The 12,503-nt window shown below is 42.7% G+C and overlaps 1 protein-coding gene across 1 annotated transcript in view; it reads right to left on the reverse strand.

The window, feature by feature from the left end:
* The window catches only part of TTN (titin), a 269,090-nt gene that overhangs the window by 186,283 nt on the left and 70,304 nt on the right, over nt 1–12,503 (reverse strand). Inside the window, 25 exon segments of the mRNA XM_044913684.1 lie at nt 62–340; nt 452–730; nt 824–1,102; nt 1,261–1,548; nt 1,672–1,950; nt 3,005–3,286; nt 3,407–3,685; nt 4,920–5,201; nt 5,414–5,692; nt 5,939–6,226; nt 6,337–6,615; nt 6,728–7,006; nt 7,131–7,409; nt 7,524–7,805; nt 7,939–8,217; nt 8,346–8,633; nt 8,755–9,033; nt 9,135–9,413; nt 9,528–9,806; nt 9,902–10,183; nt 10,276–10,554; nt 10,669–10,956; nt 11,076–11,354; nt 11,452–11,730; nt 12,188–12,466. Of these exon segments, the coding sequence (XP_044769619.1) occupies nt 62–340; nt 452–730; nt 824–1,102; nt 1,261–1,548; nt 1,672–1,950; nt 3,005–3,286; nt 3,407–3,685; nt 4,920–5,201; nt 5,414–5,692; nt 5,939–6,226; nt 6,337–6,615; nt 6,728–7,006; nt 7,131–7,409; nt 7,524–7,805; nt 7,939–8,217; nt 8,346–8,633; nt 8,755–9,033; nt 9,135–9,413; nt 9,528–9,806; nt 9,902–10,183; nt 10,276–10,554; nt 10,669–10,956; nt 11,076–11,354; nt 11,452–11,730; nt 12,188–12,466 (7,023 nt within the window).

Below are 12,503 nucleotides of genomic sequence, written 5' to 3' on the forward strand. Positions count from 1 at the left end.
TCCACAAAGATAAAATGATTAAGATAAAAAAATTTCTTAATTTGTAAATTCATGTCATCACCTTGAATTCTGAAGACAGTCTTTGAAGAAGCAGTTCCTATACTATTTTCTGCTTTACATGTGTACTCTCCACTGTCATTAATATTCACTTTATTAAAAACAAGTGTGGCCACATTGTTTGTAAAATAGGTCCTGTATTCAGGAGTTGGCCGTAACTTGGTATCTCCTTTGTACCAAGACACTGTAATTTCTGGTGTCCCAGCAACTTGGCACTGTAAAGAAACTGAATCTCCAACGGATGCCTCCAGAGGTTCTAGTTCCGTAACAAAATAAGGTGGTTCTAAAGAAGAAAGGATCACAATCAGCAACTGGAATTAAAGAACACCAAACAAAGCATGCTTTGTGTTACATGAATGCCAATCATTAATGAGAGAATAATAAGACAACACACCTAATGTAGATACCAGAGCTTGGCAAACATCCCTCCCTGCTTCATTGTCAATTTCACAGGAGTACTGTCCTGCATCTCTTTTTGTGCTATTTAGAATTTCTAGGATGCAAGTTTTCTCTGTTGTGACTATGCTGCATCTCTCAGATGGAGTTATGTTAAAACCATCCTTTTTCCAGGTAACTGAAATCGGAAGTGTTCCAGTGTAGGTGCCCTCCAGAATTATGGGCTTCCCTGGTTCCACAGAGTGATTACTTAATTTCTTCACAAAGGTAGCCGGTTCTGGTGAGTGACAAAGCATAGCAATTAAACACAGTAAGAACACAAAGATGTCAGGGTAGAGAAAATAGGAGAGGCAAATGCACTTGAGCAAACCTTTCACAAAGAGATGAGTCATGCAGGATGTTTGGCCAGCATTGTTAGAAACCACACAAGTGTATTCCCCACTCTGAGAGATGTCAACATTAAATAATTCCAGTTCTGCCACAGTGTCTTCAAAATAGATGTTGCACCGGTCTCCTCTCACGAGTTCTCTGGCACCTCTGAACCAGCCGACCTTGAAGGGAGGGGTCCCTCGAATAACGCTTGTGAAAGTGACATTTTTGCCTGGTAGGATTTCCAAAGGTTCAGGTTCCTTCACGAAAGAGGGTGGTTCTACATAGACATGGAGAACATGGAAAAGGGCCTGTAAGCTTCTCATTTAGTTGCAACTTTGAATGAAAAATGAAGAGCCCTTTTGAATATGTGTCAAATGTCTGGATGTGCACCCAAAGGGGAATTTGCAAGAAATGGTTTGCGTCTCTAACACTGACCTTGTACAGCCAACACTGCACGACATTCATCAGAGCCAGCGGCATTAGCAGCCACGCATGTGTAATTGCCCATGTCTGAGGAGTCCAGAGAGTTCAGCTGCAATGTGCAGACATTATCTGAAAATGTGGTTTGGTACTTTGCTCTGCTGACAATCTTCGTTTTCTCATGAAACCAGGCAACAGAGATGGGTGATGATCCAGCTACTTTGCATTCCAAGATGCAAGAAGTACCCAGCACCCCAACAGTATCTTTCAGTCTTCGGGTAAAAGAGGGAGGGACCATTCGGTCTGTGTGAGGAAAGGCAAGAGATCATCATGATTTGAAAGAGTAGAAGAGCCGTGCAAGAAGGAAGCTGATGGAGGCATTCGCATAAGCAATGGCGGGGGTGAGGGGGATAGGGCGGAACTGACCTGAAACATCAATCACAGCTGTGCAGCTGCTTTTTCCAACGTTGTTTTGAACCTGGAAGGTATATGTGCCTGCGTCTTGCCTTTCAACAGAGAGTATCTTTAAGGAAGAGATTCTGTTGTAGAAGCTAACTTTGTGTTTTTGGCTGCTGGTCAATAGCTTTCCGTCCTTGTACCATTCTACTGAGAGTTCGGGAGTGCCGGCCACCTTACACTCCAGAGTGCACGTTTCTCCCACAGTCACGGTCATTGATCCTGCTTTCTCAACAATGACTGCAGGCTCTGAAATAAAATGTGATAGCCATCTGTCAAAGCCCGTTATCTTTACCATGCCTCTACTCTCAGGTTCACTGAGATTGTTTCTTCCCATGGTGTGATTGTGTTAGGGCTCTCTCCCCAGAGAGGATGATTCCACAATTGCACACTATTGTGGAATTATGGGTTATTATTAAGAAATATGTTGGTGCACTAGTTGACTTCCAAAACAATTCAGACAATGTATATTAGACAGTGTGTACTGATTTGCTCTTGACCCCCTCTAGAGTAAAGGAATCACATTATTATGAATTACTTGATATGTTTGCTTTATTTTAAGGTGCTAAAGCCAGTGGTTTTCAAAGCTGTTATCCAAACAATTGCTAAATTAAAATGTCCAAAGATGCAAGTGCAAGTCTTTCCTATCTAACTTTGATCTTGGGAGTTCTTGTCAGCATTAACAGCTAGTACTTTGGAAACAAAATTTCCTTGTTGCATATGCTGGCTTCCAATAGTTTTCATGCTTAAACAAAAGACAGTCATGATTATATTGGCTAATCCATCAAGAAAAATAGTAAGTAAACAATGAAACAGATGGCTAATTTTTGTTAAGATCGCAGACACAGGAAAGAGTTTGAAAGATCAATTAGGGGGGAAAAAAGATCAATTAGGTCCTTTCTCCTAAACCTTTTTTTTTCTCTCTTTCATTTTGTTCTTAAAGATTTTATTTATTTATTTATTTATTTATTTATTTATTTATTTATTTATTTATTTATGAGAGAGAGAGAAAGAGAGAGAGGTGGAACAGGGAGACGGACAGAGGGAGAAGGAGAAGCAGACTCCCCACCGAGCAGAGAGCCCAACATGAGGCTCGATCCCAGGACCCTGGGATCATGACCTGAGCCGAAGGTGGATGCTTAACTGACTGAGTCACCCAGGCACCCCGCTCCTAAACCTTTTAAACAGGTAAGAGTTAATATCCTTCTAGAAGAAATTCAGAATAAGAGATTCTACCAGTGACTCATCTCAGTGTTTGGCGTCACTTTCTATCAGGGGAACATAGTACTATAATTGTACCAACCTAAAACAGTCAGTGTGGCCATGTTCTCCCTCATTCCACCATCATTCTTGATTTGGCAGATATACTTCCCAGCATTAGCTGGTTCTGCTTTTGCAAACTGCAGAGTGGCAACATTTTCTACAAATGTAATTCTGATGTTTGCACTTTCTCTGATCACTTCTTCTTTCTCTTTAAGCCACTGGACAGAAATAGGCTGGGCTCCTTCTACGGATGCTTGTAAGTCAGCGGGCTCGCCAGCTACGACGGTGAGGCTGTTCAGTTTGGAGACAAATCTTGGTGGTTCTGAACAAGGAAAGATGGGTGGAGACTGTTGGAAACATTGTCCAGATAATGGGAGAGAGAGAGAGAAAATAAGTTTTGCACATTCCTGCCATTTCTGCCATGTGCAGGAAATACGCTTACCTTTCAATTTTACAGTAGCAATGCAAGTATCACTTCCGACTTCATTCTGTGCTTTGCAGTAGTATTGCCCAATGTCTGAAGCTTCAACATTGAGAATGTGAATACTTGCATGGAAGTTTTTGCAGGCAATCTTGTATTTCTTGCCACTTCGGAGCTGCCGCTTGTCTTTGTACCAGATCACCTCAAATGGTGGTGTTCCCGAAAGTTCACACTCAAGACTAACTTCAGTATTTTTAAGGGTTTCTACTACAGGAGGGAAGCTGCTAAAAACAGGTGGTTCTGTAAAAAACAAGAATTTCTAATGAATTGGTCTATTTAATTTCACAGAATGTTTTTATTTCTCTGTTTTTAAGTTGGAAGAAAGAGTCGAGATACTATAATGGGGAAACAGTGTCCAGAACTATCACTTTAGTGTTGAGGAATAACTGCTTTGGAGAAGCCATTAGCCTTTACAAAATCACTCTGCTTCCTTGGCAGAGAGCCCAGACAAGATCCCTAGGTGTCCTTACTGAGGAATTCAACCTTCCATCTACCTTACCTTACTAATTTATCTTGGACCATAAGGACTGATGGAAAAATTGTAAGCAAAAACAAAACCCAAGTACATTAATTAAGATGATTTGCATGAGGTTTAGGATCTTGACTTCAGGGATGAAATGTTTTGTATATGCTCTATAACCGAGATACTTGGAAGCCATTATGGCACACCTGTGATCTAAGTCGTCCACATCAACAAATGTTATTAAAATAATTGCTTCACGCCATGAAAAACTTGGACTTTGTGATAAAAATACTGGAAAATGGCTACAGAAAATACTGGTATTAATTGCACCAAGGTATAGTCATATAATTAAAAAAAAAACAGGAACCAATTCTTGAGAAAAAAATACATATAATTGTCCTGTATTTTTAATATATATATATTTTTTTAAGTAGGCTCCACACCCAGAGTGGAGCCTAACGTGGGGCTTGACCTCACAATCCTGAGATCAAGACCTGAAATCAAGAGTTGGACACTTAACTGACCGAGCCACCGAGGCACACCTATAATTGTCCTGTTTTAAATGTAAGGTTAAAACCTGTATTGCTTGCATCTTATATATATGTGGTAAATAATCTTTGTTATTAATGCTAAAGCTTATAGTGAGGATGATGATATATTCATAAGTTGACTGAAGACAAAAAAGATTTTAAAATGCCTACTTTTCCTTTCCTTTTTTTTTTTTTTTTGTTATGTTTGTGAAACATCGAATTTTAACTGCTTGGCCAATGTGCTGAGGTGATCAGAATGATGACATTGGAATAACAAGAAAAATATCCCAGAATGATTGGCTACATGTAAGCAAATCATAAGAAAGAACAACCAAAAAGGGAAATAATACTAGTTTGGGGAAATATTCTATGATCTCAAATGGAAGTTAAAATGACAGTAAAAGAATAAAGAGCTAGGATACCCCAGGGGGGGAAGAAGGTGGGCTTCAGGTAATGAGGAACAGAAGAAAGAGACTTCTACCTTTTACGATAACCTTGGTACTGCAGCTTGTGCTGCCGGCAGGATTCTGAGCCTCACAAATGAAATCCCCACTGTCCTCAGTGCCGAGATTGTTCATCTGTATGACGGCCACTGAGTCAATGAAAGTCATTCTGTATTTATCACTGGCTTGGAGTTCGTGTTCATTTCTGTACCACACAACTCTGATTTCTGGGGATCCAGTTATCTTGCATTCAAGTCGTGCGGAGTCACCTGCTTTCACTATTTTGGATGCTTCTAATTTCTTTACAAACTTTGGTGGTTCTAGAGAGTGAAAGAAAGAGGAGATTATGAAGGAACAGGTATAAATAAGAAATGCTAAATTAGGTAGTATGCAGGAAAGAGGAAAAGATGAACAATGCCTGGCAAATATAGTGTACTGTTAGAGAGAAGTAAACTTTCTTGATTGGGTAGATGCATTGTACAGAAGGGAGCCACAGGTCAAACAGAAACATGAAACAATCAAACGTGCACACCTGTCACAAGCAACATTGTAGTACAAGAGTCGCTACCAACGTCATTGGTAACTTGGCAAGTGTATTGTCCCGTCTTGGAAGCATCCACTGAATAGAGATTTAAGAAGCTAGTTGACCCTTCCAAGCCAATGAAACATTTAGGTCCAGAGGCAAGTTCCACATCATCTTTAAACCACTTTATTTTAAATGGCGGTGTTCCTTTCAGTACTGCTTTAAATTCTACTGTAGAATCCGGTATGGCTTGTTGTCGCTCAGGTTTCACCAGGAAGCTTGGTGGTTCTATAGAGGTTAAGAGAAATATACTTAATTAGATTCCTTGTAGTTAAACTGTTTTGAGAGTCTTACGGACATGTAAGCAAACATCTCTGAAAAGAGGCAATGACCGTGTATTTCTTGAATTCAATAAATATCGATCTACAGAAACAGAATTATTGAGACTTTTAGGTCTAAAGAATACAAGGGAAGAGTGCCACATTTAAAATGCAATCACAAAGAAGAATCAAGAAGAGGAAAAGAAGTTCTAACCTTTAACAGTTAAGATGCCACTGCATGCATCATCCCCTGCTATGTTTGAGACCTTGCATGTGTAATTCGCAGTATCTTCTAATTCCAGATTATTAACTTCCAGTGATACTGTGTTCTCATGACAGACGGGTCTGTATTTTGCGCTTGTAGATATTTCTTTTCCATCCTTAAACCACTGAGCGTTAATAGGAAGTGAGCCAGAAACCTTGCACTCCATACGAATAGAAGAGCCCAGAACTTTATCCATTTTTGTTAATTTTTTGGTGAAAGATGGAGGGATATCTTGATCTATCCAATGCAAACAGCAAAACACACCCATTAATATGTTGCCACTTGTTTACAAGGGATAGAGGTACCAGACAGAGATAAGGGAAGCCAACTAGGGCCAAAGTACATACCTAGCACTCTCAGGTAGGCATCGCAGCTACTGCTTCCGAAGTCATTTTCCACCTTGAATGTGTACTGACCACTGTCTTGTTTCATGACTGACTGAATCCTAAAACTGGCCACGTTATTTTCAAAACTCATCGAAAAATATCTACTGGGCACAATTTGTTTTCCATCCTTCAGCCATTTGACTTTGAGTTCTGGTGTCCCAGCCACCACGCACTCCAGAGTCACTGGGTCTTTCTCAGTGACATCGACAGACTTAGCTTTTTCTAGGATTTGAGCAGGCTCTGCAGTAAGAATTAAAGTGCAAATTAGTTGCGTCGCTAATTCTGCTAGAAATAAGGGGTGTTTATGAGACTGTCCCCACTGACTCAGTCCCCAGGAGAACAGCTTACAGACCTTGTACTAAAAGGAAAGCGTAACACCTCTCAACGCCCGACTCGTTCTTGGCTTGACATGTGTATCTCCCGCTGTGTCCATTGTCCACAGCTCTTATCTGAAGCATGGCCACGTTGTTCACAAATGAAATACGAGCATTATCGTCTTCATCCAGAATGTGATCATCCTTGAGCCAGGTTACAGAAATGGGAGGAGAGCCTGCCACCGTACTCTGGAAGGTGGCAGAGCTTTTCAAAACGGTAGTGATGTTTTCTATCTTCTTAAGGAACGACGGTGGTTCTGTGATTCAGTGGGATAGTGGGGGGAAAAGAAGAGGCATAGTTGAGCTTCTCCTCGCCATCATAAAATGAAAGAGCATTAGCCAGTTTGTACGAGGCAGCCTGCTTCTTGTGGTACCACTGACCTTTGAGGGAGACCCGGGTACTGCTGGAGCAGCTGCCACCTTCATTGGATACAATGCACTGGTATTCGCCAGCGTCCGAGGGGTCACACCTGGTTATGTGGAGGTCAAACACTGATACGCTGTCGGTGAGGCTATATTTTTTGCTGCTCCGAATTTCCCTGTTATTCTTCAGCCATGTGACCTCAAATGGAGGTGTTCCCGATACTTCACACTCCAGCTGCACATCACCATCTTTCACGACCTCCACGGGCCTTAGCTCCCTGATAAAGGTGGGAGGCTCTAAAGATTCAGAAGGAAGACAGAGATGAGCTTACTCGAGGGAAGACCGGTGGCCTGGCCAGCAGCACAGCCCAAAGAGAAAACTTAGCTTTTCTCTTAGACCCAGTAACGCACCTCTCACTTTTAATTCAATGCTGCAGCTTGCTGTGCCTGCATCATTATGGGCTTCACAGACGTAAGTCCCGCTGTTTTCTACCCCGGCACCAGAAATTTGGAGAGTGGCTAAACCATTGATGAAGGAAATGTCATGTTTCTTAACAGCTGTTATTTCATTCCCGTCCACATACCAAGAAACTCTGATTTCAGGAGTGCCTGTTATTTGGCATTCAAACGTTGTCGATTGCCCATCTCTCAGCACTAATACGGGGCTGGGCTTCTTAATGAACTGAGGAGGTTCTAAAGATGGGGAAGAAAGCATCACGTTGAACATTTTTTAAGCAAAGGCCAGCATCGCTTTCTTCAGCCTCTTCCCTCCCTGCTGAGAAAAATCCAGACAAGCAAGCAAGAGAGATGTATGCAGAGACCAGACCTTTTACAAAGAGCGTGGCTTTACTGGTTGTGATGCCAACATCATTGCTTAGTTGACAAATGTAGGTCCCAGAATCGGCAGCTTTGGCTGAAAAGAGCTCCAGGATGGTGGAGGTGTCATCCTTCCAAACCGAGCGAGCTGCTCCCGAGTGCAACTCTTTGTTATCTTTAAACCACTTTATGGTCATGGGCGCAGTGCCACCCACAAGAGCCTTTAGCTGAACCCTTGTGTTGGGGCTGACGTCTTGGGACTGAGGCTTTTCCACAAAGTAAGGGGGTTCTGGGATGAAAGACAGAGAAGCAAAAGGAGAAAGGAAGGTTTACTTGGGGATGGGGCAACGAGGGTGAGAATTAAGAAAGGAGAGAGCACACCAGTCCTTGATAAGGGGAGGTAAAAAAAATGCCAACCTTTGACTGTGAGGTGGCCACTGCATTGGTTGTGTCCTGCCTTGTTGGTGGCTGAACAGGTGTACGTCCCACTGTCTGTACCCTCCAGCTGACTGATTTCCAAGAAGGCAGTATTGTCATGAAAAGAGAATTTGTATTTCTCACTAGCTGTTATTTCTTGGTCGTCTTTGAACCACTGGATGCTGATGGGATGCGACCCGGCCACTATACATTCTAAGTCAATAAAAGACCCTTTAATGCTGTCCATTTTCTTCAGCTTTTTGGTGAACGAGGGAGGTATGATAAGATCTATGCAATGAAAAAGCAAGAAACCAAAAAAAAAAAAAAAGTTAGGTCAACGCAGCAATTTGTATTTTTGGTAAAATTGTAGGAGATGAGGAGCAAGGAGATGCTCAGTTTCAATACCAACCTAATACGTTAATGTTAGCCTTGCAGCTGCTTCTCCCAACATCATTTTGGACCTCAAAAGTATACTCTCCACTATCTCTCTTTTCTGTAGAAATAATCTTCAGTATAGAGACTGTGTCAGTGACGCTGATTTTGTATTTTTGGCCCAGCGTCAGTTCTTGGCCATCTTTAAACCATCTGGCTGTAAGCTCCTTAGTCCCTGAAAATTTAACCTGCAAAGTGGCTGGGTCCCCTTGGGTGACATCTATAGACACAGCCTCCTCAGTGATTCTTGCTGGTTCTGTAAAAAACAAAGGGATAGGTGTGGGTTGTGAATCACTCCGTTGAAAGGCTCACATCTGCCTTATTTCCTAAAACCCACGGCAAACCTTCTGAACCGACCTTTCACTGAGAGCAATGCAGAACATCTTTGTATTCCTGCATCATTTTTGGCCTGACAGACATATTTCCCATCATGCTTGACTTCGATGCCACTGAGGTACAGACTAGCCACATTGTTCTCAAAGGTCATTCTTATATTATCATCCTCGGTGACTTCATCATTGTCCTTTAGCCACGTCACAGTGATCGGCAAGGAGCCCTTCAGAGTGGCCTGGAAGGCAGCCGTGCCTCCCCGAAGGGAGCTGGTACTCTCGATCTTCTTTACAAAGGTTGGGGGTTCTAATAGAAGAATAATTCCCAATCAGTGTCAGCTTTAGAGCAAAAGTGGATTTTTGTTGGAACAAAGAGTTCATTCTAGGGGAGAGCCAGCGCATCACTCGAACTGACACTAACCTCTTAAAGCCACCCGGGCACTGCACGTGCTGCTGCCCACCTCATTGGTCACCCGGCACTGGTATTCCCCAGCATCTGTGGCCACAAACTTGAGGATCTGCAGACTAACCAGCTGGTCCTGAATGAAGGTTTTATACTTCCTACCACTCCTCAGCGTTGTGTTGTCTTTGAACCAAGTGATCTCGAAGGGAGGTGTGCCTGCCACCTCGGCCAGCAGCATGACATCGTATTCCTTCAACACTTCAATTGGCTTAAATTCTTTGGTAAAGTAAGGTGACTCTATAGCGGGAAAGGAATTACTTTGAGTTAATGAGGGGGGAATCTGGGCTAGGGGCCACGACTGTGGTAACACAAGGGGCAAAGTGAACACAAACCTTTGACTATTAAAATGCTACCACAGTGGTCACTCCCCGCTTCATTTTGGGCCTCACACATGTATTCGCCACTGTCTTCAACGGCAACATCTGTAAGTCTTAGAACCGCAGTGGACTCCACAAAAGACATTTTGTGTTTGCTGCTCTCCTTAATTTCTCTATCATTTGCAAACCATGTTATTTTAATTGGAGGGGTACCAGTTACTTTGCAGGCCAGCTGGGTGGCGTCTCCCTTCTTTAACAGCTGTGATGGTTCTAACCTCTCAACAAACGTGGCGGGCTCTGTGGAAGGAAGGAAGTTATTAAGAAACATGAGGAAGAGGAAAGAATTTATAACGACGGTAGCACAAAGATGTCAAGAAAACCATGCAAACCTTTTACAAATAAGTTTGCACTGCACTCCACACTTCCGGCGACATTGCTGATTTGACAGGTGTATGTGCCCGAGTCGGAGGTTTTTACCACGTAGAGTTCCAGGGAACTTTCTAAAGCTTCTTTGGTAATATAGCAGCTTTCACCAGAGACGAGTTCTTTGCCACCCTTAAACCATCTGACTGTGAAAGGGGTGGACCCTTGGAAGGTGCTCTTCAGGCAGACTGCTGAGCCAGGCAGAACATCCTTTGATGCAGGCTTAGTTACAAAACTGGGTGGTTCTAAAGGAGGGGCGTAAGAAAGAATTTCTAAGAGTTAAGAGGCGCGATCTAAGCGAACAAGACTTAATTTGAACATCATCTATGTTAGAATGAAATGCAAAGTCTCCGGCCAACCTTGCACAATCAGGGCTCCGCTGCTGTCTTTGCTTCCCACGGAATTCGTGGCTCGACAAGTGAAACTGCCCGCGTCATTCATGTCTACTCTGCTTATCTCCAAAGAGGCCATGCCTTCCACAAAGGCTATTCTGTATTTGTCAGAAGAAGCTATTTCTCTACTATCCTTGAACCAGGACACCCTCATGGGGAGAGAGCCAGCGATCCTGCAGTCCAGCCTGCAGGTACTGTTAACAACACTGCCCACGTTGCGTAGGGGTTTGGTAAAAAATGGAGCGATGTCTCGATCTGTTCGTGGCACAAGAAGAGAAGAAAGATAAACATGGAAGCATGCTCGGTGATTTTATTCTTGCTCGTTGGTTGCGTTACAAAGGAACATGTAAGCATTGGTTTCTGAAGGTACTAACCTAATACAGTGAATGTTGTTTCGCAGGAGCTGCTGCCCACTTCATTGGAAATCTCAAATGTGTACTGGCCGCTATCGTGCAGTTCCGCTGAATAAAATTTGAGCTGGGCAACATTGTTTTTAAAACTTATTCGATACTTTTTACTAGCCACCAAAGGTCTTCCATCTTTGTACCATTTAGGCTTGAGTTCTGGGGTGCCTGTGACCATATACTCCAGCGTGGCTGGGTCTCCTGCTGTCACCTGGATCAGCTCTGCTCTCTCAACAATTTTGGCAGGTTCTACAATGGTATTAAATAGTAAGCATGACCAAGTGTGCATTAGGGTTCCACTCTACAGGGAAAGAGCAATTCTAAGTTAAAATGTTGCTACACGAACCTTTAACTATTAATTCCCCAACAGACGTTTGGCTTCCGGCTTCATTTTCAGCCAGACAGGTGTATTTGTCACCAAAACTAATCTGAACATCAGGGATGATCAAGACCGCAACACCATTAGAAAAGCTCATTTTGATCTTCCCATCTTCTTTAATGATCTCTTGTCCTTTAAACCAGGTGACAGAGATGGGTTCTGACCCTCTCACGGCAGCTTGTAAGGTAACAGTTTGACCTGCTAGTGCAGTAAAATCATCTACTTTCTTTACAAAGGTTGGCGGTTCTAGTTAAAGAAAGAGAACAGACAAAGCTTATCAATTCCCAAACACCTCCGACACCAGATACATTTAAGTGTTTCCTCTCGATTACATTTCTCTTGTCCAATACCACCCTTCCGTAGTGTCGGTTAACGAGAAGAATAAATTAAAATTTAAGAAGAGTGACACCTCCGTCCAAGAGAAAGAAGCACAGAAGATACATGGTTATCAGCGGACAACATGGTCATAAAAGATTATTATGGAACCCACTTTTGTTATTGGAGAGTAAATATTTACAGTCACCTCAGAATAAAGACTGGATGAAGGTCACTGACTTTGTCCCCAAGGTCCCAGGTTAAAGCAAAAGGGAAACATATTTTCACGGGTTAGGAGAAGAAGAAAAAGCACCAGTTCTCCTTCCGCGAGTTAGGAGAGCTATTCTGCCAGTTTGTTAGTGAGGCGTCGTTCCGTGCAGGCACTGACCTTTTAGTAAGTGTGTAGCACCACAGCCACACTTCCCAACTTCATTGGCAACAACACATTCGTATTCACCAATGTCTGCGCTATTGAAAGAAAAGATCTCCAGAGACACCAGAGACTTCTGAGAGAACAACCGGTACTTTTTACTACTTCGAATTTGCTTCTTGTCTTTGAACCAGCTAATTTCAAATGGTCCTGTGCCTGCAATTTCACACTGAAGAAGGGCATTGGTTCCTCTCACTATATCTGCAGGCTCAAGAGTTTTGATGAAAGAAGGAGGCTCTACAAAAGCACAAAAGCACTGTGTAAGTAAGGTGTC

This window comes from Neomonachus schauinslandi, chromosome 3, assembly GCF_002201575.2.
Source record: "Neomonachus schauinslandi chromosome 3, ASM220157v2, whole genome shotgun sequence".
NCBI lineage: Eukaryota > Metazoa > Chordata > Mammalia > Carnivora > Phocidae > Neomonachus > Neomonachus schauinslandi.